Genomic DNA, 24727 nt, shown 5'->3' with positions numbered 1-24727 from the left:
CACATGACTGACGTTGAGTCTCATTTCGAATTTCTAATTACAAATTGTCACATACCACATCGTCCCCCCGATAAAGTGTATATCCTTGCTCCCGAATCATCAGGTGAAACGTTGAAGCTCGAACGACATGAATCATCTTTGAGTATTACTCGTCCGCCCACACGAGGTACATGCCTCGAATAGAAACGCGCAAATGTGCCGGCGTATAATTTCGACTCGGTCGTATACACGTCGTAATTAAGTGGAAGAGAGTACACATACGTCTCTCCCGTGCACGCATGTGCGCGAAACACGAGGGGAGGAGGGTAGATTCGCGTCGCGCACCAAGTGCGACCCCGCCGACTTCCACGACACCATCGATTGCGTCAAACAGTAATGCGGACTAATACACGGCGCACGCTAATGTGCACGAGGGGGGCCAGGGGGTTAAATTAAGGAGTTGATAAGCCTTATCGACCGACTCGCATACGTCGGCACGAGCTCCTCGCGTGTCGGTGCAATCCGTTCGAGGGGTTGTGCCGCGCGTAAAGCAGCCTTCAGGGTGAACGTGTATATAGGGGGTCGTTCCGATGCCATCCGAGCGTCTTAACGAGACCGAATGGCAAATATCGGGAGCTCGGACGAATTAGAGCAAGGAAATTGCGATATATCGCAATGTCGAAACTGCGAGCGTCTATTTACATTGCAAAATTGGTCTGTAGTTGTCGATTAATAACATTTTAATATTTTGTGAAATTTGTGTGATTTTTTATATATTTAAGTAAATTTGTGGAAATATAGGAAGGAAAAATTATATAAAAGTTTTAACATTTTTTTATAGAATTCTTTTAGAGTTACGCTCGTGGTGAAAAATATTTTATAGTACATTTTTTTTAGGAAAAATTGTGAGAAAAGTGGATATTAATATAAATTAAAGCTTTAATTATATATATATATATATATATATATATATATATAACGTACAATGATTTTGGAAATAGAGAAAAAAAATTGGGAAATTGTGAAGATAAAATCGCATCTCGGAATCTCGCGAAATCGCGCAAGAATAGCGACAAAATAGCGATTGTGCGCGTCTCGTCCAACTTTGAAAAGTGTAAAGCGGGCTCACGGCTCACAAGTCTAACGTTTTATTCGTCGAATCCTTTAAACCGGAAAGAACCATCCGGCGGTGGCACTCTCGATTACAAGGGAGCAACTTTTTCCTCGTAGGCGACGACACGTCAAATTGTCGACGTGGATAATCGACGGATACGATCGGGACGAGGCGGGGGGAAAAGAGGCGAGGATCTCCCTTTCGTACGGTACATGCCATCGTTCCGGGGACGAGTTCGGCTCATCAATCACCGTCGTTCGCCAAAGAAACGGTACGATGCGTCGCAGCTTCGATAGAGAGTTAATTCCAGCCGAATGCGCAGCCTCGAACTGCTCTTCGCTTTTCGAGTCGTCAAACTGCGCCATCCTATTCCTGGACGAGCTTAACTAGCTCCGTGTATTGCAATCGGCGCAAAAGTGTCTTCCTTCTTTTGCCGCGGATGTCGCGTGTACGAGAATAAAGACACGAGACCGGTTGATTGTTCCGTGGACACTGTGTGTTATTTAGAGCAACGCAGATGTGAAATCATGAATGTGCATTCGAAAACGTTTAATTCGACGCTCGCGTTTGAAATGACTCCGCGGCCAGAGAATCATCGCGATACGCGTAAAGAGTTTCAGCTTTAATTAATGCGGACGCAACGTTAATTTAATCAAACGCGCGGGACATGAATTTACTTCGACCTTCGCTCTCGCGTATCATTGCACGCTCTCAACCCTTTGCTTCGTCAATTATTTCGAGTTCGTCGGTCTGTCGCGACGCAATCGACGAAAAAAAAAGTTTCCCTCCCGGCTTTTTTTTATTTTTTTTATTTTTTTTATTTTCCGGTCTTCGGACCATCCCTGAATGAGTCGCCGACCATCGTAACTCGACGAATATTCGGTCGAGCGGCAACACTCGTCCTTGTCGTCCACCACGCCGATTACTTCGGAACAATGAAGCCCCATCGGCGGTTTATCTGACGGCCAATAGCGAGGCGCAACAATCGCGGGCATACGAATTTCGTAGTGTACGAAATGGCACGTCCCCGATCGATCGGCAATGGTCCCTTTGTTACGACGCATCGGATTGTTTTCGTATTTTATTTATTATTTTTTTTAGGAGGGGGGATAATATCGCGCGACTTTAAGCGACGCGGATAAAAGTCAATTGTAATGCGCAACAATCGTCGATTTATTATTCGGGCGCGAGGGGGAGAGGACAAACCGATCGTGATCGGTTTTCGCGTTGATTTAATCGGCGCGATAAATAACGATTGTGAAATTTAAGCGCCGTAAATGTAAACAACATGATGCTGAACGATACTGATGGCTGAAATTTTCACGCAACTTGCATTTTATTGAGATTTTCGAATCCTCGATATTTTATTGTTGCGCGATTGTTTGCAAATGCAATAGGAATGTTTGCGATTCTCCAATAATATGTATGTAGATAATTCGATAGCACACTGATTTTATGCAAATGATAACGTTTAATGATACTCTCCATGGCGATTTATGAATGATAATGTTTCTCGGAACAACGCAAGCGATAATTTTATTTTATCATTATCAGACACAACGGGCTGTTTATCGGTAATATAATAATAATAATAATAACATACAATCTTGTAATAAAAAATGTGTGCGTGTATATCAAAGCGAATGCAAATTGTCAATGTACGAACATTAATAATCAAACTCGTCGTTCAATCTGTCTCAATTCGTATTTCCGGACAATTATTACAATTAAATTTTATTTTTCGGTTTTATCTTTTACGAGATGCTTTACTTCGCGCTCTCTTCACCGGTGATTGGTCCTCGTATCTCGCGAAAGCTCTCTGCTTCTCTCTCTTTCTTTTTCTTTGCCACTTTTAAAATCGACGTCGTATTCCGCTCTCGTACATCTCGCGCGAGATATCAGTTTCACGATCGGCGAAGCGAACGAGGACATGTCGCGGCCGAGTTCGCTCTGTGTCTTCTCCATTTCTCCGCGTTGGCGATTACTTCGGGACAATAACGCTTTTCCGCGGTTTATCTGACACCGACGGCGCAACAATTCTCCGACAAACTTTACGAGGACGGAATGGCGACCCAGAATCATTCTCCGGTCGTCCGGTACCGTGACAACGTACGTACGATCTTCATCGGAGCGATATATATGTGAAGAGGGTAAGACATGAGAGAGAATGGAGGAAGGAAAGAGAGAGTGGCACGAAGAATGGAAAAATAATCGGAAAGAAATGACGAGAGCGAACATCGCACAGAGGCTTTTTCACGTTGTCTAACCACTTCCTCGCGTGGCACCCATGTCAAATCACGTTCGTCAGACATTTTTCTGCTATTTTCTTTAGGGCGATATCACCCCTTCATATTTTACGCTTTATTATACCGCCGGTGGTCGACAATCGTCTTTTTTATTTTATATAATATATATAATATGTTATATATTGCACTCTCTATTTTCAGAATCTCAGTTGAATAATCATTTTCTCTCAATACGTATAAAAAGCTTTCCAATTCTAATTTTCATACATATGCAATTATACGCAAATTTTATGCAAATTTGAAGAAGCATGAAAGTGACGGGTATTTTTTTTTAATTGTTTATTTTATATAATTATATCTTTCAAAGTCAGAGCGATTCATCATTTATTCGCGCCGCGAAAAAGAACAACGCAAGACTTTGTCGCGTCGAGGTTGAATCGGAATACCACGATGAGAGAAAAGACTGATCGCGACATACGGTTTTGCATTATCGATATACATAGATTCACCTATATAAAGCAAGACGCGACTCGCGATGACTTCCGCGACTTCTAACTTCGTTCGAAGCGGAAATGCTTGCGGAAAGCTTGGGATTATCCGGAGGGATCGTCGGTTAAACAAATGCTCGAGACAATTTTGCGGGCTCACGGATACCGATTAATTTTAACTAACGCGGTGGCGCGCGCGCGCGCGCGCGTGTGTGTGTGTGTGTGTGAGAAACCGCCAGCTGCTATTCATACTGGTTAAATGCTGCCGCGCGTGGTTTTTAGTGGCGTTATCAGCGAAAACCCCTGTGAGTTTCAACAGCAGCCGAGCAACCAAGGGTAAACTTGGTAGAGTAGGTATGCGCAAACGCGAGCGCAATTATGCCAGTGGCATAATTGACAGCGGTGACACCGCGTGCGGTTCGACTAGAGAGTAGTTGGAGAGAATGACATTCGCGCGACCGCACGATTATGTGAGTATCCGAAGTTTCAATGCCCACAACCTGGTCGAGAATTTATTCATCTTGCACAACGACGTTTTAACGTAATAAATGTAGTATCGCGTCGACTACTCCGCTGCAATCAGATACGCAATCCATATTCGCAGAAATACACCGATCGATGATCTTAATCACGATCGAGAAACGATATTACTTTGCTAGCTGTAAATATTATCCCATCTTAATTTACGCGATTATTTCGATTTATTCGTAAAAGATACAAAAGATTCTCACATTGCCACGAGCATACAACGAAGTGTTTTCCTTCGTTGCCGAGGATTTTCCGCTTCCTTTATATATTAAAGAGGTTTCCTGGTTAAAGGTACACTTTTGGTGGTTGCTTTAGATACAGCGCGAACGATGTTTGCATGCAAGAAGAGGGTTTCGAGAGTTATTGAAACTAATTATATGAGAATATCTATAAAGCACGAGGAAAGGTAAATGCGCGAACAATTTATTTCAATTTCCAGTTGGTCGCTTGATAATTTTTAGACGTGTAACAATATCTAACGAGCTCCTCGTCTCGCAATGATGAAAGGAGAATAGAAATACTCCATTTTTCAGATACATATGTTAGGAATATATACAGACAAGTTTTTTAAACTGTATAGTATTATTTAGATACTTTTAATTCATTCTACAACCAATATATCAATGTGTTTTAAAAATTGTACACGTTTCAGATTTTATTAAGATTTTTTTTATCAGCATAACTTTTCTAACTTTACATACATATGCATAGAGTTAATAAAATTGATAGAAATAAGATATTCAAGAGATCTGATTGACACCATTTTCAAAATACATATTCCAATATTACATTTGCAATATCGCATGCAATTCGCGTATGAAAAGTTGATTTCTTTTTACACCGCGAAATATTAATCGAATCTGCCGCGTAAAAAAGTACGAAACGGCACGTCTATAACATTGGATAAATGTATCGAAAAATATATATATATACCTATATCTACAATATACCGAATAAATATACCGAAAATCGTAATGGCGTATATACACACGGCGAAATATCAATTATCGAATACACACACACAGTCGCCAACGTTGCGTGCACGGTCAATGTGATGCGTGTTCATCGCGATTACGTGTATCCATCCGTCACAGGCGCGTATCGCGCGTAGCGTTTTTTCTATCAATAACCGTGTGTCAACGACAGAGCGCGTCTAAAACACATGGCATATTAGCCGAGCAAACATCGCGTCGACGCCATCGCCGTTTTCACTGCGAAATTAAAGGATACGTCGTTAAAACGCGAAAATAGCGCGGATAAAAAAAGAAGCGATCTTCGCGAAGGCGATCAACTGTTCGACAGAGTAGAAACGGCTGACGATTAAATTGGAGGATCGACGTAAAATGCATCAATCGTTACTGGATCTCTGTTTTACGGCAATTCTCGCACATATTGTATGTTTCATTCTAAAAAAATGCGTGCCGCCATAAGAATAATGAATCCATACTCGTTTTAACGCTCATCCGTGCGACTACAATCTCGATTATTCCGCGCGAGATAATAACGCGAAGAGAATAAGAAGTTTTGAATTATGTGCGCACTTTTATTATTGCCAGCCTGCAAATGATTAAACACGCCGTGCCTAGTGTAACACGGTATATCACTTTTTTTCGTTAGTTGCATAAGAATAAGTGTGCGAACTGTCAAACTTTGGTATTATTTTATAAAATTATATTCGCAATCTGTAAAAATATTTTTATGCATCTTTCTCTTTGTCAGAATTAAACGTTGGAAAATACAGTTTTTAGGTCACCTTTTTATAGCGTTTTATGTTTAAAATTTTCGAGACAAAAGTTGATTTTCGGGAGGATTATTGCTGTATTATCATTTTTTTATCGCAGATGTTGTTCCAGTATTACGATATATTTCTCATTAAACCGAAACAAAAAGCCGTTGATAATAATGGGCGGCTGGCCGTATCGCGGCACAAACGTTTATCGTCCAAAAAAAAAGGGAATAAAGAAAAATTCACAGTTGCGATGAGAATGAGAATCCAGCGCGCTTTATTAAAGGGAGAGGAAAGAAAAGTTCGTTCCACTTTTCCCGGCGGCGATATTGAGCGACGTTTAAAAAGCCAACGACGATGACGATCGCCGATAATTAATTAACGATAATTACCGGTTGACTCTGCGCGCAGATATACACATTACGGCTCGTTATGCAAACGTAAAGAAAACATCGGGTGAAACGCGCAGCTGCCAGTCGTTACTTACTTTAGTTAATCGATCCCGTAATAGGTTCCGGACGCGAGTTGGCTACGATTGCCGGCTCTTAGCATCTGGAATTTAAATGACACTTTAATATTAGGACATTCGCATATGCAAGAACGATCGCCGACTCGAGTGGAGAACGTAAAATGCAAATCACCGTCGCGTCGTAAAACTCGTAAAGTCGAAGGAATAATTACGCGATTTTAAAAGTTTATTTTAATGCGTTAATCATTGATTAAACTGAAGTTCTCTGCAATTTTTCCGCAAACGAATTAAGATCGCTGATAAAGTCTTGAAACAAAGTTAAAATTTAATGTTGCAGCTATTACAGTACACCGAAGACATTATTAATGTTCATCTTCGATAAAATATCGCGAGCTCGAGTATCAAAATAAACAATCGAGTGCTGTTTCGATCTCGAGTCGAAATATTTCGCGAATAATTAGCAAAAGTAGTCAGGTTGATGTCAAATTATAAATTAAAAGTGATGTTGAAATGACTATTTTTTCCATCTAGAATATTTGCGCAAATGAATACCGATATTGCGATATTTATTCTCGCGAATTGAAATCGTCGGGAAAAGAATGTAGCGAGGACTCGCAAACTCGACGAGGCAATTGAGGAGAATTTCGGGGAGCGGTTATTAAAAGAGTCGATTAATTCGCGGGTCAGAAGGACATGAATTCAATTCATCGTGCGAAAGACGAGAGAAACGAATTTCGCTGAAACGCGCTTGTGAACTTTCATGGCGCGCTGATACGCTGTTAGCTCGAGTGATGCATGAAATGCAGCGATATCGATTGACGAACATACATAACGTTTAATGGGTCAATGGATCTAATTAATTTCGCTCTGCGGTATATACCTTTACAGTATATGTCGCGTTGCAGTAAGATACGCCGCAAAATATCTAATCGTTAAGAAATTTGGCAGATTTTAAAAATAATGAAAATAATATAAATATATCAAAATAAGTATAATTATTGTTATTCAAAATCTCTAAAATTATGTCGCGGGTTAGACAATAAATAAGAAAGAAGACAATTGACAAATTTATATTAGGATACATTTTGTGCAAGATATAAAGAATGTCGAGTAAAAGGTAAAATACAAAGATATGATACATGAGAGAAAACAGGAAACTGCTATTAAATATTTTATTAAATGATGAAATGTTGAAAGTTAGTTTTAATATATTACAAAGGTAATTAGATCATTATGTATAACTTTGTTAATGGTGGAACTGATCTAATTATCTTTCATTGTGGCACCATCCACCGATATATACGCCGGTATTCGAAGTTTCAGTTGTCGACTCCGAGTTGATCCGACCGCGCCTAAGGATCGAGGTCAAATTTACCTGATTAAGTTCGGACCAAACTTGACTACTTGATAATTTACGGCAACTCTTCGAATAATCCATTAACTTTTCATCAGTTTCGAATTAGTCGACCGTATATACATCACTCACGTGTCGGGGATCACACTTTATCTGGACTAGTTTGTTCGTCCGCTACATATACGAGTATAAAGGCACATTTACGTATCGGAAAATTTAACGGAATAAAAAACTTAATAATTTTGTAACGCGATTACGGTATCGCATATGGTTACATAATCGTGCTCTAGTCTCTTTCACCTCGAAGTGATAAACGATCGCACAAACGCGTGTTAATAATATGCGTGCTCATTGTCATATATTGAAGAGACATTTAATAGAGAATAGGATTGTGTCCGCGGATTGTAATATATATCGCGGTATCATCATCGTTCGCATGCGTTATTTTCCGCTTTACTCGACACGGTTGCGATATCAGCGGATCGAAGAACCGTCGCGCGTCGAAAGTGGGTATCGATGACAAGCAAACCAGATACGCGCATTGTATCTGGGTATCGATTACACCTATGGAGCGAAAGCATCGCGCTACATATAGTTACCGGTACGCGCGTAAACCAGCGGCCGCGATAACCATCGGTACTCGCGTGCATTCGCCCGTCATGAAAGTATCGGTCCTTTGTGCGCGAGAATCGAGCGTCCCTCGCATGCCACTTGTTGATGCGAACAAGCGCGAGAGCACAAACGGTTTGAGTGAGTTTGAGCGAACGTTCACGCGACACTTCTGCGGGAATCTTTCGTACAAACGATCCCCAAGGCCGATTTCGGCCGCCTCCGATCAGCTGTCTGAATTTCAACAGCGCTCCATTCGCGAACGTCACCGTTTCAGCGTCACGTCAAAGATCGAGAAAAGAAATGTCAATTTTACTTTATTAACGTGATAAATAAGATCGTACAATACGTCATTCTTTTTATAACCAAATCAATATATGATACTAAAAACACACTATTAAATCAAGAAATCAAGCTAAAGATTCACTGTATCTACAAAAACCTACATAAATAAAATTGCGAACCGATATAAATTATCGTCAAGAGAAAAGCGTGTGATATTTCTGGATTTTTTTTTTTTTTTTACGGTAAATTGAATGTCGATTATGTCAATCATGTCAATAATTCATATCTCGACAACTTTTAAAGTGGTTAAATGAATTTCGCTCCGATAATAAGACATGTAACGTTTATCGCGTTCGATAAATTTTCACTCATTCCATTTCTTCGTTTCTCCTTTGCCTTCTTTCACGTCGTGTATTTTAGCGGTATCTCTTCCGACTCTCTTGTGTCGTGTCGCAAGAAGGGGACCGAGCAAGGAGGGACACGAGGGATCCCGAGAGTCTGACGTTATCAAAGAAGCGCAAATACTCGCGGCATTCATAGAAGTGGCCGTCAACATTTTTGGTGCGCCCACACTGCTCTCTCAAAGTGGTTGTAGCAGGCATTCTCGCAGGTGTAAACGGAGTCGGAGAACGCGAAGGGGGTTGGTTGGTTGGTCGTTGTTCAACGTGCAAGTATAATACATACTAGACTGCATACGTCACATAGGGGAGAAACAAAAGCCCGTATTCTCGCGGCGTATTTAGCGCAGTTGTCTGCTTCTCATCTCCTGTTGACATTCAGGTCTTTTCGTTAGACAAATAATAGACTTTATCGCCATCGTTTTAGCATGATTAGTGAAATTGCAAATACAAATTCGGTCAGTTTTGTCATTAGCACGTTTATGAGCCCAAGTTGAGGATTATTCGTAATTCTTCTTATTGTAGATTTCGATTTCGGATTTTTTATAGAGAACAACTTTGATAATGTTTGGAATTTCGCAAAATTTTTTAAATTAATAAATTGATAAATTTTCTCTACATTTTGTGCTGTATCGACCACGATAGAAATAATTTTGTATTCCAACGAGAGGCATAAACGCACACATGTGAATATTTGACAGGTCCATTTGTGTGTACATGTGTGTTGTGCGTCAGATGCGACAGCCATAAACGATTCGCAGATCTGACTAACTAATGCGCCGTCTCTCCGTTAATGCATCACTTCTTCTAGACGCATCTATATATATATATGTATTCTATGTATGTATATATATATGTGTGTGTACGCGCGATTGCAACGTGTCATCCCGAACAGCGAGTGTTGGTGAATTATGAATGACGATCGATAGTCCGCGCCCGTGATGTCTTTCCGCGAAATCCATCCTTTTCTGATATCGATGTGAGGACATGTACTCGAATCGAGGAAAGAGAAAGAGAGAGAGAGAGAGAGAGAGAGAGAGAGAGAGAGAGAGAGAGAGAGAGAGAGAAAGGCTCGATCGATTCCTACACCGAAAACGATAATGCGTCGCATAATAAATGCACGAGGGAGAACGCGGCGGCGGGGTAAACTCTCGGCGATGTATACCGATTGATTTATTAGATCCGACGATGTGTGTTACGCGGATTAAGGACCGACAAACACCGACTCTGATCCAATTAATCTGACCGTGACGATCGTGATTTCGCGTATGGCTACATACACATAAGCGCGCACGTTACATCGTGTCGCGCCGCGCGTAATTAGTTTCATTAACGCTACACGCGTGTATATGTGTATGGCGATGCGGCCACTTCGGTCAAATAAGCTCAGGCCTGTGTGTTTTAGCAGCAACAAGCGTGATCGCGGCTACATGCCGAGAAAATTGCCGATCGACCTATATCCAAGACCCTGCGTGAGAAATACAGCGATGGCGCGATTGTTTACTCGCTGCTTTTCGCGACTCGTGTAAGCGCAGAATGAAGATAGGGCGGATAATTAATAAAGATAAACTTGTTTGTTTGATAACTTGAACGGAGAGAGACTATTCGATAGTTTGAAACCGAGTTATAATTAACGAGTTGATATAGAGATATATTTGCAAATTTTTCTCATTTTTTAAAATGTTTTTCTCTAGTGTAAACGTATTAATGAATTGAAATTAATTTATCTTGCAAATATCATTTAAGATTAATGTTGATGCCATTTGAGTTTCGCGACGAGATGAGATATTCAATAATGAGATTCCAGAAAAAGCTGGCATGCAAATTTCATTATATTTCAACGAATATTTTTTCATCGTTCATAGTGTGAGACTCGTGTCGAGTGATTGTTAACTGATATAAATATGCAACTCGGTATATGAATCTCGAGTATGAGTACTTGGAAATAAACTGATTGACATTGCAACTTTGTTAAAGGGAATACTAAGCGAGATGCAAGCATACAACATACATGGGGCATTTAAAAAAATCAATAGAGAGTCGATAAGAACTACATCGACGCGCGTAAACCAGTTTGTTTTTTCGTCGATAAAAATATCCATCGTATCTGCTTGTGTGAACGCGATGTGAAATTGGTGTCTCACTGACCTGAAAGCTACGGCCGGTCAATATCGGTATATAACGTTATACGCGTTATTGTAACTTTGTTTCGCGGATGGAATATTAGATTTTATAGTATGTCGCGATTTCGCCCCGAAATCGATACACTCTCGCGTATTTTGTTTCGCGTTGATCGAAATATAGCGTTCGACGATTACGGTTTATATAACGTACCCGTAAAATTTTATCGCCAAAGTTTTCGCTAATTATATACCGCGGACGCGCTAATCAGGTTGATCTGCTCATTTGCCGACGAATTAACTTTACTAGAAAATTACCGGCACATCCGCTTTGTTAATGCATCTATGCGCACACGCAATGCAAAAAGCCTGTAAATTTTACCGTACAATTTCCATAAGTTATTACTATGCCGATCGGATTAGCTGTCGGTTGTTCGTAATCACATTCAGATTTATTCATTGACAATCTGATACAGTCGCTTTGTCAAGTGATGCTTTAAAATCTCTCGCACGGAATTCTGCGTCCACATTAATTTGGCTTGAGTTAGAGGTACTTTTGCAAATATGTAATACATATGTAATATCACGCGACCCCTTGATGAATATATGACTAGCCTGATTGTGCTTCTCGTTATATATACCTGTACATTATTATAGACTGTAAAATAAATGCGCGTAGGAAAAATTATCATTTGAGATTAGAATATTAATTGATACAGTGAACACAGTTTATTTTTTTTTTTTTTTTTTGCGTAATATTTATTATTATTATTATATCATCGCTGTCTCTTTTTTTTATATCTTTCTCAGGCGAAACGTAATTTTTTAAAAGTTTGTATATATGTGTTTTCCAATTATTTTTGTTAGTTTCATAATAATATTTTTTTTATGAAAGAAAATACAAGTTTATTCAGCCGGCAGCACATTCCGATTAAGTCTGCCTTAGTGTATTTGGCAATGAAAATTCTCGCGTTTGATTTAAACGCGATTAATCCGACACTTGTGTTAATTGATACTCTATCGTAATTTCGCAAACAATTCATGGCCTGCGGGCTGCCAATTATCGCAAAGCACGCTCGTGATCTATCGGCTAAAAACTCCCTGAATGAGTCTATGAAAAAATTATACCGTGCAACTACGTATATTGCGAAAATAGCTTTATTTCTGTAAACACTTGAATTTTAATAGGGATTATTATTCCGCGAGGAGGGAGATATGAGAAACATTTTTATTCGAAAAGTTATTACGGTAGGAGTAGTACGAATAGTATAACAGTTTAGATCGAAACGTACAAAACTTTTTTTAACAATAAAGAAAATTTACGCACTGTTTACAGCGCTCGGCTCTTAATTAGCCCGCTCCTAATTGTTTGTGCGTATATGAAACAGTTTGTACTCTCATTTAGCGCTCTTTACTCTCTTTATATCATTTAATGTTAGACAGCTATCTGATTCTCATCATCTCATCTCGTCGTTGACATTCGAAATCTCTTATTATTAAGCAAATCGTATTCAGCATTAAACGACCGCATTGAAAGTTAAATGTGCGTTAAAACGAATATTAATCGACATAACATAACGTAATATTACTTTGTCGTTCTGGTACCTATATTTCAAGCTGCAAATTTCGCGACTCGTTTCCCTGAGCGTTGGCGACATTCATTCGATTATGATGGGAGAGACATATTTTTTCTTCTGTTATACCTAATAGAAAAAATACTTAATGAAACGAAAACCACAGACAACGGGATCGAATTCTACGACACCGGACATGCGCGTTACGCTGACGTAATTTTTTTGCAAGACACCCCGCGAAAGGGCGAGAGGAAGGGGAGGACGCAAGCGCGGCTGATACACTAGATGGCTCAATTTAGCTCGGCTCTTTCCGTGAGCTAACACGAGGGGAGTGCAATGCTATGTAACGCGAATGTATCGACGCGAGAAATCCACTTATCTAACTCGATACGCGATTCGGTATCTCTCGACGTATCGAATGACGCTTGTGCTGTATATCGTTCGACTTACGCGAGACTCGCTTCCGCGTCACCCGATATACACCCCAAGTTCCCTCGATATTCAGATTCGCTGGAAAATTGATTTCGTTAACGCAACGTCAAACCGCGCGTTCGATATTCTTTTTCGATTTTTTAATTTGCGATAATTGTCATTCGTTCGCGATGATTATTACTTTATCTCGATATAAACGCAATTTCGCTCTCTCGTTCGCTGTATAGGGTCCATTTTTTATTTGCATCCTTATAATAATGAAGAAAAAATGGAAATTGTATACTTAAAAATTGGCGAGGATCGAAGTTAAGAGTAACACTGACGTGAACAAATGGATCGGGTGAAAACTGTTCACTCTCAAACTGGAAGTGTTCTGCAATCCCTCGTTCTTTTCTCAGATGCAACGGATGATATATTACCCCTTCGCGGGGTAAATGAATGAGGCGGGGGGAAAAAAAAAAACAGTATTTTCTCGTTTTAACGCAGCGGCGCAAATGAGACGCCGGCATATTTCACGACGCGGCGCCGTTAAACAGGGTTATTACACCGAGTGGGGCTTTGAGGAAAGGGATCTTGACTTTCCCTCAAACCCGTTCTGCCCGCGTGGTTTACTTCGTTGTTTGCGAATCATTTTTCAACGCGAGACTCCGTTAAATTTCCGCACTTCCGCTGCTGACCGCGGCGTTCCACTTTCCGTTCTCGTGTGCACGGGAACGTTTATACATTATTACCCAAGGAACTTCGTTAGTTATGAATGACGTTCCGCCAAGTTTCCTAAAGACACGACAGAGACTCGTTCCGAGTATAGAAGCGATCGTAAAGAAAAGGAAAAAGAGAGGCGACCGAACTAAATACAACCGCGAAATAACTCTGGCTGGCGAGAAAACAACTCGCTACAAAGGGATCCATCGTATATAAATAATTTGTTTTTTCTCTTTTTTTTTTCTATCGGAAAATATCCACACAGCTCGTTTTTCTCGTCATTCTGGCGAAATTTAACACGGTGCTGCACACACACACACACATCGGTATATTAATGCAAACGCGCTTTCTGCGCGTATTCCTCGAAAGAGCAATGTACATGGAAACGTATTGAAAATAAGCGCGCAGCCGTAGAACACGAGCAACGAACGCAAAATTATTTAGCCTTTATCTGCTTCTACACTCTCTCCGACGAGGGATGATTCCATATCCGCGGATAAACGTATCGAAATCGAAATCGAATTATATCGTCAATAATGCTCGTTTCGCTCGGCGAGGTTCGATTTTATCCGCGAATCCACGTTTGCTTCAAGTGTCCTCGATTATGCCCGAGTGCGCTTGAAGCTTTCGTGGCTGACCTAGAATCGACTCGCGCGACGCTTAATACTTGTTATTTAAATAATCGAGCTCGACGAACTTCCGTTTCCAACTTGATTGTGTAAGCGTGCACTTCGTGCAGCGGATATCGCGTTTCTCTACACCGATAATTTCGTTTTCTTCGTGTTCCCTGATCCCATTCTCCGCTTGTGACGTCGCCTTGGCGCGATAAATGCTGGGGTTTGACCCGTGAATCAAGATTTTTCCATCTTACGATACGCTACACCGTTTTAGGTATATTCCCTGGCGAATATCGCACGTCTTCTGACAATAAACCTTGGTTCTCTACGGCGCAGTTTTCTTCCCCCCGGGCTAGCGAAACATCGTGTAACGGAAAATGTAGTTCGATGTGTAAATCTTACATATATATATGCAGCATAGGATTCTGCGAGGCAAACAGCTCGTAAGAAATCTAGACCCTCTTAATATTTCATGATCGCGCGTTTTGGAAAATTAAGAAGCCTCGGAGAACGCGCTTATTCATCTCGAAGGATTGAATTTCATCTGTCACGATTCGTCTATCACACAGTGATGAATTTTTTTACAATATTTTTATTTTACGCGATTGCTAAGGAAGTTTCGATGTCACTGAAAAAATTGTATTCTCATTTTAAAAATTTTTCATTCATTTTTAGAATATCCTGTTCTATAAAATAGACGTCTAAAAAAATTCTTATCTTAAAAGGAGAATTCTCTAAAGATTATATATATAATAAATATCAGATATTCCCAATTTAATAAAAATGTAGACGAAACAGGATTTATTTTTACATTACCGAAAAAGTATATTATTTTTTATAGCACACAGATAAAGAAAGTATATATAAACCGAGCATAAAGCATAAGAGTCTTAAATGATTAAATTAGATTATATTTATTCACATTATATTTACTCGCAAACAATTTGCATAAAAAAACACACTATTTGTTATTAACAAAGAATATATTTTTAATTTTAGAGGATGTCGTGAAACACTTGAGAATATCTTTTAAAAGAAATTTTATCGTATACAGTCCTCTTACTTCAAGAATACAATTTTTTCGGGATATACATACATGCTTCACTATTCCATCCGATAGCATTCGAGAGCGAAGAGTCAAGTGCGCCAAGTCAATGCATGCATATTGACGATACATTTCAATTTCGACGAGTAATCTCTTATTGAAAAGATCGACGTGATTACTTTAGTTGCGTGTTTAATTTAGAAGTGATTCAGATTGCTTTAGAGATTTGGCTCTCTCTCTCTCTCTTTTTCTCTAATGCACCACTGCAACGGATTGGGTCTCCGCATTCTCTCTCCACTGCATCTGCATGCAGTCGTCTCGAGTTCGATCCGCCGCGTTATCGAGCATGTAATTCCCTTCGTATATGAGAAGCCGCGACGTTATCGGAAGAATCCACCGATTCGATATCGATGTCTTCGAGGACATCCGTCCCGTTCGTTAATGGGGCGGTATAAGAATTTTTGCGCAAAGTTTTTCTCTAGGGAAGTAGAGGATCTCTCTTTATTTTTTACTTATTAAATGCCGCATCTCTTTTCACTACTAAAATAAAAAAATTATTTTTGCATGCATGTATTACGATTCAAAGGAGCATTTAAGATTTATCTACTAATATATTTCCTCTCTTACGTCAGAAAAAAAGGGATAAAGATGTCGTAGACCCTTAAAATCCTTGTACCATTCTAACTCTTGTTAGACGAAAGCTGCATCCCTGTCTCGTTCGCGACTGTCGTATTCTTTTCTCCATCCTCTTCCGAGTTTACATCGCTAACGAGAGACGCAATCGAGAGATACTTTCGCTTCTCGGTCCCAGACGTGTCGCGAATCCGTCATTATTCGCGGATCTCTTTCTCGGACAAGGAAATATTATTTCCCGCCTGTCTCGCCCAATCGTTTGTTACGCAACTCTCAGAGAATTCGGGATCGAGAGAATACTTTTTCCTTCGTTAGTTTCTCCCGCGCCGCGAATAATTATTATTTCCCAGACACTCGGCTTCGTGAATCTAATACCGAAGCTATCGATCTCGCGAACAAGCTCGAAAGCTGAGCGCGATATTTTTCAAAAATAAGTTCGTCTATTTTTCTAGAGTATTTGTTAAAGCACAACTTGGAACATTGAATCAACTATATATATATATATATATATATCCTACTTAATTCCATTTTAATTGTCGCCCTCGGGCATCCGGAGACATTCAGAGAGTTTATAGTCGATCCATAGTTTGCAAACTTTACCTTGAATATGAAATTATATCTAAGCGGATACACGCACGATTACGAGTTATAAACTTGAGATTCGATCCCTAGCAAAGACTTTATATATACTAATATTCTCTTCCTGGTATTGGCGCCTCTATCTGGATTATTCGCTCGGAAAATCAGTTTCAGCCTATTTGAATTTTTCATTCGCTTATTTTTCAGCCGCTGTCCCGCGCGCTCTCGTTTTTCCATCCCAGCTTTCTCTCCCGCGCGAGCTCCCGCGGGATTATCTTGCCCAAGAAGAAGCCACGTGTTGTCCCAACGAAATTGAAGTGCACCCGGCAGGCTTGGCTAACACGACGTAGACCGCGTGTAAAGGGACGTTCGCGTACTGGTCTGAGAATAGTAAGAGTTCCACAAGCTGGGTTATTTTTCGCAAAGCTCGAGCTTTTCTCGGAGCGTCCCATCGCGTGCGTTTTCCGATGTAAATCGAGACATCTCAAGCATACGTAAAACTCTCTCTCTTAATTTAATAAAGAAGAAAATGTATGTACATCCTCCGTGTGTTATTAAAACGAGATAAGACGCGAAATTTCGTATGCAAAAAATGTCCGAATTTTTTTTGTTCCGAATTTATACGTCAAATTAAATTCTCTCTACAGAATGCAGGATGTGCTTTGTTTCAAAATACTCATAAACAAAAATATCATCTATTTATTCAGTTTGATTAATTTATATTTTACTTCTCTATTCAATCATTACTGTTTTTACTGTATTATTGGAAGTGGTGACGATGATAGGTGGTACTACGAGTACTTAAGTACTAAATTTAACTATAAATTTCTCAGCCGGAAGCTGTTGGCAACGAGATCATCCCGTAAATGGGATCGTTATGGCGATCCGCGAATTAGAGCGAGAGACTCGAGCGATGCTTAAAACTGTTATTAAATCTGATGTCTTTGAAGTTAAGATCTCATCCAATCCCGGATTTTCACGACGCGCTCTTCGAGTCGATTCGTGTTCCGCCAATGGAGATCTAATCGCGAATGTTATTATACCCCTAAAGTGCGATCTAAGCCGCGCTTTTTGCCGATGTCTGGCTGCCATAAAACGTCGTAGGTAAGCTTCGTCGGCGACTGAGTTAATGGTCTCATTCATTAGTCATAATTGAACCCGCATCTCGAAGCTCCCGAGTATTTGCGCGTATATGTGTGCACTGAACACGAGAAACTGCAGAGAGCTTCTGGAGCTTTAAAGGGCAAGGGGACGTTAAAAAATAATGGCTCGCCCCGGTGCACTTTCTCCCTTCCTAGGCACGTGCGAAACTTTAATGACTCTCGATCGACGACGCGATGCCGAAGGGGGGGCGAGGCCTCATCGGGGCCCCCTGTCCACTTGTGTGGCGTACCGCGAGCGAGATAATCCGTACTTCCGAGGGTGAGAAGAGTCGATGGCCGCCAATCGACGCAATCGCGCGATTGGCACGCCGCTGAGAGGTCGGAAATTAGGTCTCCCGTATCGTCGCGTGTGGCACGCGTGCGTGTGCCGATGTGTGCTGCTGCCTCTTCTGGAGTGGCAGTAGTGGCACGTGACAGGACGCGACTCATACTGACTGCGTGCGTGTCAATAATGCGGTGCGCTTCTTAATCGGAGTTTTGGAATTGAAATGCGATATATTCCTGTTTTTGATGCGACGTGTTACAGCGTTTCGACCGCGTCACTTTAATTTTTACAATTTTCACGTCTGCGTCATCTACAGTCATTTTTATTTACACGCCATCTCTCTTTACGCATATTTTTAAAATGAATATAAATTTTTCAGCTCCACATTCATGTATATATACAGGGTTTCTATAAAGTCTGTTGTCACCCTTATATTTCGCAAATGGCTCAAAATTATGAAAAACCGCGAAATACGCATCCCTTGGGGGACATCCCCTCTAACTTTCTTAAAAGAGTAGCCCCTCGAAATGTTTGTACATGTATTTCGTATACAACAGACTTTATAGAAACTCTGTATATAAAATGACAATTCTTACACAACAATCTGCAATTTTATTATCACAATGATTTTATAAAAACGCGCCAATAAATGACATCCTATTTACTGGAGGAAAATTTTCTGCGATATAAGAGTATTGTTATAAACTTGTAATCAATAAAATCGCGACCATCCGCAATTTTTTCCTTGACGACGACGTCCATCCAAACGCAACTGCCAATCCTGAGCAAATCAAATTGCTTTGCACGTCACCCATATCATTTAATCGCGGCACGCGTACACCGTTTCGCGTCAGTCGGATTAACTGACGGAAGATGCGCGGCCGTCCACCGTGATCGACGTCGACACGTAGGAGTGGCTCAATCTTAACACAGGGACGATCGTGTGCGTTTAATTGCCATTTCACGAGCCATTCCGTCTTTCTTGATAAGCAAGTCCGCCCACCAGTCACGGACATTCGCACGCCATCGTTTACCCCCCGTAAAATAGCCAATCCATCCATCCCCATCTCTTTCTGTCTATTCTTCTCTTCCGGAACGTGTGATCAATGGTACCTTTCTCTCTCCGTGTTCAACCCCCTGCGCTCGTTCTCCCTCGTCCCGTCTAGTGCTCTTTTCTCTCAGGGCGAAAACGCTTTCCGGAAAAGTTCGATCTGCGAAGTTTGACAGGCGAGTCGTAACTTTGGACGCGTTCAATATTTTCGAATCGCGGCACTTCGCCGAGCGGCCTCCTCCGAAGAAACTTATATACGTGATTTGTTGGGGCGGCTCCCGGGGATGGGTGACGGTGGACCGGATAAATCGACTTGGGTCAATTTTTTAGCATTCGACGAACAATCGTAGCTCTCTCGCGGAACTCCCCGGCGGTCTTCCGATTGTATCTCTCGGCACGGTGCCTCGCTGAAATATTGGTTCCCGGTTATCGGTTCCGTAAAGATTGTTATTAAATTCATGAAGTGAGATAGTGACGCGCGGAGTAATAGTCGTCTCGAATATATTTATGAGAGATGAATGATTGTTTTTATATAGTTGGGTATATAATTAATATAATATTTTTAATACTCGTGGCAACACAATGTTGAAATGGTGAATGATTATTTGTGCGAGGCAAAGTACCATTTCGACACGGATGAATTCAGCCACCAGTGTACGTATCCCGTGGTACAAGTTTTTGTGCTCTGCCGGCAGCAGCGTGAAAGCCGATACATGTCCGCGGCTTGTATTTTGTATCGGCTTTCACGAATATCGGAGCGCCTCTCTCGTTGCTCGAAACTTGACGTTAACCGCAAATGGCTGGCAGATGCGGAGTTCCACCATTCCGTCGACGGGACGGCGGAACAAAAGGAGCGGCGCGATGTAGAAAAGAACGAGGACGAATTTTCTACGGGCTAATGGGGCTCTCGTATTGCGTATCCTTTCAATCGAAACTTCTTACTGATCGTATCTCAAAGTATCGCGAACGACGTTTCTAAAGGAATCGGTTTCCATAGATATCCAGCGATTTCTGAAAATGTACCGAGAGACATTTACAAAAGTTGTATAATCGCGTCTCTAAAATAACTCTTCGATAATTGACTATTCTTTCGCAGCTAGAAAATTTCACGGATGGAAATTGATCGAGCGATTATGATATATGACGGATCTTTGCGGGGAAATCCAAAGTCAAATTTAATCGCCGACGTTTAATAATATTTCGCCGGGCAATCCTTACCGAATCTCTTCTCGCCGAACAATTATCTGCTCGTGCATTTTTACACGACGGCGTATAATAAATCTATCGCCGATCCGTTCGAAATCTCGCTAATCTGCCCCGCGTCCAGGGATCGTCCTGGGATCTTCAACTTTGCGCGACGTGCGATTGGAATCGAATGGCTAATTTTAGGAAAGCGATAACCGAGTAAGCCCGGGAGTTGATGGGAGTTACGGGACACACTCGATCCGTTTAATTTTGGAGGCAATCAGAGAAAGAGGATAGGGATAGTACCGGTGCCTCTATTTAACCGTCCGTCGATCCATCGCGCGTCCTTTCAGCTTCCTCCCGCTCTGTACATGTCACCCCTCGTCTCCCTTTGCCCCCCGCTTGGTCTCTCTCTACATCAGCTGGATGCCCATCCATCCATCTGGTCTCTTCCTCCCTTTCTCTCTCTTTTTCTCGCTCCGGTCAAGCGGCACGAATGAACAACTCACTCGGCAACATGACGTTAATTCGTTTCTACGGCAAGACGTATGATGCTTCCGATAATGGCCTGCTTCAGTATTGCATCCGTTCATTGGCAGTGTTGCTGTTGCTGTTGCTGTTATTGCTCTATATCTCTGACCTAAATTGCATGCACCGGATGAGAGAGAGAGAGCGCGCGCGCTTTCATTCGTTGAAATCGATTGGTTATATTGGTATATGTCTCTCGATGATAATCGATCTTGGACCGAAGGGTATAGGGTAGCGATTTTACAATACGCATCCGAGTAAATGTTTTCCATGTTGCGAAGCAAAATATGTAATCGTGCGCGTGTTATGTAACAAATACGGCAAATATGAACGATAAAATACTATACAGCTACAAATATTTGTTAAATAACATTTAAAACGATTTATTCTAAATGTTATTATTTAACAAACATTTGTGATTATATGATATCTGATGCTAGCTTGCTTGCGACATATATATATCCATGACTAGAATTAAATAAATGAGGTATAGAGGATGGTCCAGTGGTTGACATTGAGTGGCAAATGAATGCGCGGAGCCTGGAATAATTATTATAATACGTATTTCAATAAATGAGATTCACATGTGGTCGTTTAATCATATTTAAACGTAACGTAATTAGTTAGATTATTTAAGCCGTTCGTTGTAGTGCTCTTAAAATTATATTATGTTTGAAATTTTATCCGAGCCGGCTCCGACGAACGATTTAAACAAATATTATATTTCGCATGAAATTTTATCACTTGATTACGCAGGAATGTCTCTTCGTCTAAATTTCGGTGAAAAATCTCCACGAGTAAACACAACTTGCTTCATAATAATAAATAAGTATCCCCTTTCCCCTGGAGTAAATATTTATTTTTTCATGAATCGTTTAATCGTAGTAACGCATTGCACATTTTTGTGTTTGTCTGTTACGATTGAATGCGCTGGGTGTATCCCTACCTCTTGAATTACAGTCGCCGGATGCACAACTCCAATCATTTATATTGAGTGGCGTCAGGATACGGGCTCGTCTGATAATTACACTTTTAATTATACGGCTTGTTTTCCCGCATCGATAGCTGGTTGATATTGAAATCTCGAGGTCAAAGAAAACTTTCTAATTGATATTCGTGCGTAATTGTTGCGTTCGTGTATAAAAGTAATCGAAAATCGATGACGTCGCATCGACGCTTAGAAAACTAGAGCACTCGGAAAAGTTTTATAACACTTTTGTTGGCATATTCTTCGTAAACGAGCACGACACTACAATGTACCTATATAACAAGTGCAACTTGCTTATCGTAAAATATTATAACACGTTTCCCTTCACTCTCGATCCACTTATATAATCTATTTTCTTTGATAAGTTTGCGTTGCTCCCTCGCTATTGCATCGTCAATGGCAATGCAGTTTATGTGCATGATCCGAATTGCATGCAACGGATTCGAGATTGCTGCGATCGGCGCTGATTGCTCCGGAAATTTCTGCTTATTACACTCAGGATTTAGCGAAGCAGCCATTAATTTCACTTCTGTGAATGTTAAACGTATAATCGGTTCCTTGTACGAAGCGTTCGATAGAAGAACGATTTTAATACGGAAGAAGAAAGTTTAAGATATATCTTTAAACACAAAAATGACGAAAATTCTATTTACAATTGCTGTTAACATTTTATTACGCTCGAATTCGACAATATGGTTTTTTAACACACTGATGGAAGGAGAAAACTCGGTATAAAACAGCATTGCCGAGCTTCGCGAACGACGGCCAACAGATAATTAACGGATAATAGAGGGACGTTTTTTCCTTTTATAGACCAGGCCACAAAGTTAAGGGAGATTGCTCACAGTTGATTCGCTAGTGATCGATCGGCATTGTTCATCGGGCCCGCGGTCAAAAGAAAACTTATTACGCTTATTAAAGCCGACTTCCGGTCCAGTTGCAGGGCGAGGGAGAGAGGGTGGGAGGGAGGGAGGGAGAGTTGTCGTCGGCTGTTACAAAAGAGCAACGTCGACGGCTAATTAGATAGAATAAGGTAATTCCACTTTTCAAGCGATAGAACAAAAACTAATCCGAAACCCGTCCTCTGCTTTTCTTTTCCAGGTGCGGAGGATGTGTTCAGGTTTACGGGCAACGAGACGCACACAGATTACTTTCGGCTGGTGCTCAGGGACGGGAACTATCTCCTGGTCGGCGGAAGGTAAATAGAGGATTCATTTGGAGCGAGTGCTTTAATTAAAGGGCCGCTTCTTCTTCTACTTCTTCTTATTCCTCTTTCCACTCTTGGTCCATCCTCGCCTCTTCTACGTTTCCTCTTCGCCCTTACGCCTATCCATCTCCCGGCGTATCATTGCATCGCTGTCTGCTCAAGCGTGTGAGATCGACGGCGATCTCAAGATAGATCGAAACGTGTAATCTCTCCTATATATTCCATGTAAACTCGTTTTATCGTGTAAATTGAATACTCTTTTGCGGTTTATTTTTTTTAATACGATCCCGTTCGACCTTTCTCGTGATTAAAGTCTATTTGAAATTTAGTTGACATATTTCGTATACGCGGAAAATATTGGTTAAATCTATCTTTTCTCAAAATCAAAATCTTATTTTCATTAGATTATATATTGATTGTAAACGGAAACATTATATATTTTTTAGTCTAGAACATGTGGGGCTTTGGCTTCTAACGGAGATAACGATCGTTTATATTATATTATTATAATATTGCTAATCGTATTACATACAAACTTTAAAATGTTTTATTAATCGACGTCGTGTACTAGTCCAAGTCTATATAAAATTTCACTGCACAATATATATTATAGAGAAATCAACGTATATCAAAATAAATACATATCTAAATATGTACTTGTATCTCGAAAAAAATGTGTATGCGCGCGTTGTAGTTTGTATGTTCTATTTATTGGAAGATTTATAATAAATAATCAGTTTAGCTCAATATATATACGTACGCAAATCATTGTATAGCGGTATATTCGGTAATGAGATAATTAATCACGTCAAATATAATAATAGGCGTCATATTATCGCGACTGTTAGGCCATGTTTAATTGATCACCGACGCGACGGATCGATTCAACCCTCGAATCTTTATCATTTTTGGAATAACATGAAAAATACATATATTTTCTGATACAATTTCGTACAAATTTTCTTTATTGAATCTCGCACGAAAATAAATATAATTAAGTCTATTTAGGCAACAAACATCTATAAATAATCGTATCAAGATCTGGCCGATACAATGTCAAATAATTTCAGATACAATCGCGCGATCGTAAATGTATAAATTATATGTGTATAAATACGGTCTTTTTGATTCGTCATTAGGGGGTGTATTCAGACGATTCGATTGTATATATACCCCCAATATACCGATCGATTAACGCGCTTTCTTTCTCTTCTTCCTCTCTCTCTCTCTCTCTCTCTCTCTCTCTCTCTCTCTCGGATTCTCGGGCGTGTATACATATACAGGATAAATCTATTCACGTCTCGTGTGCGCTGAATGCATGCCGTTCCAACGTTGAAATCAGTCGGCGACGATAATCAGGTCGTACAGGGATTAAACGCATTGTGCGTGAATGAACTCTGATATATATCTCGTTCGTTATTGATCGGATTACACTAATTGCT

General features: G+C 40.5%; 1 protein-coding gene across 5 annotated transcripts in view; it reads left to right on the top strand.

Moving 5' to 3' along the window:
• The window catches only part of Sema1a (semaphorin 1a), a 235700-nt gene that overhangs the window by 191064 nt on the left and 19909 nt on the right, over window positions 1–24727 (top strand). For all 5 annotated transcript variants that reach the window (XM_083050815.1, XM_083050814.1, XM_083050813.1 and 2 more), the window contains one exon: window positions 23180–23276. In XM_083050815.1, the coding sequence (XP_082906941.1) occupies window positions 23180–23276 (97 nt within the window). The remainder of the gene's footprint in view (window positions 1–23179; window positions 23277–24727) is intronic.

Source organism: Prenolepis imparis, unplaced genomic scaffold (genome assembly GCF_030444845.1).
Source record: "Prenolepis imparis isolate NDT839.2.m4 unplaced genomic scaffold, iyPreImpa1.0 SCAF_11, whole genome shotgun sequence".
Lineage (NCBI taxonomy): Eukaryota > Metazoa > Arthropoda > Insecta > Hymenoptera > Formicidae > Prenolepis > Prenolepis imparis.
Note: the sequence above shows the minus strand (reverse complement) of the source record. Positions and strands in the feature narration are given on the sequence as shown.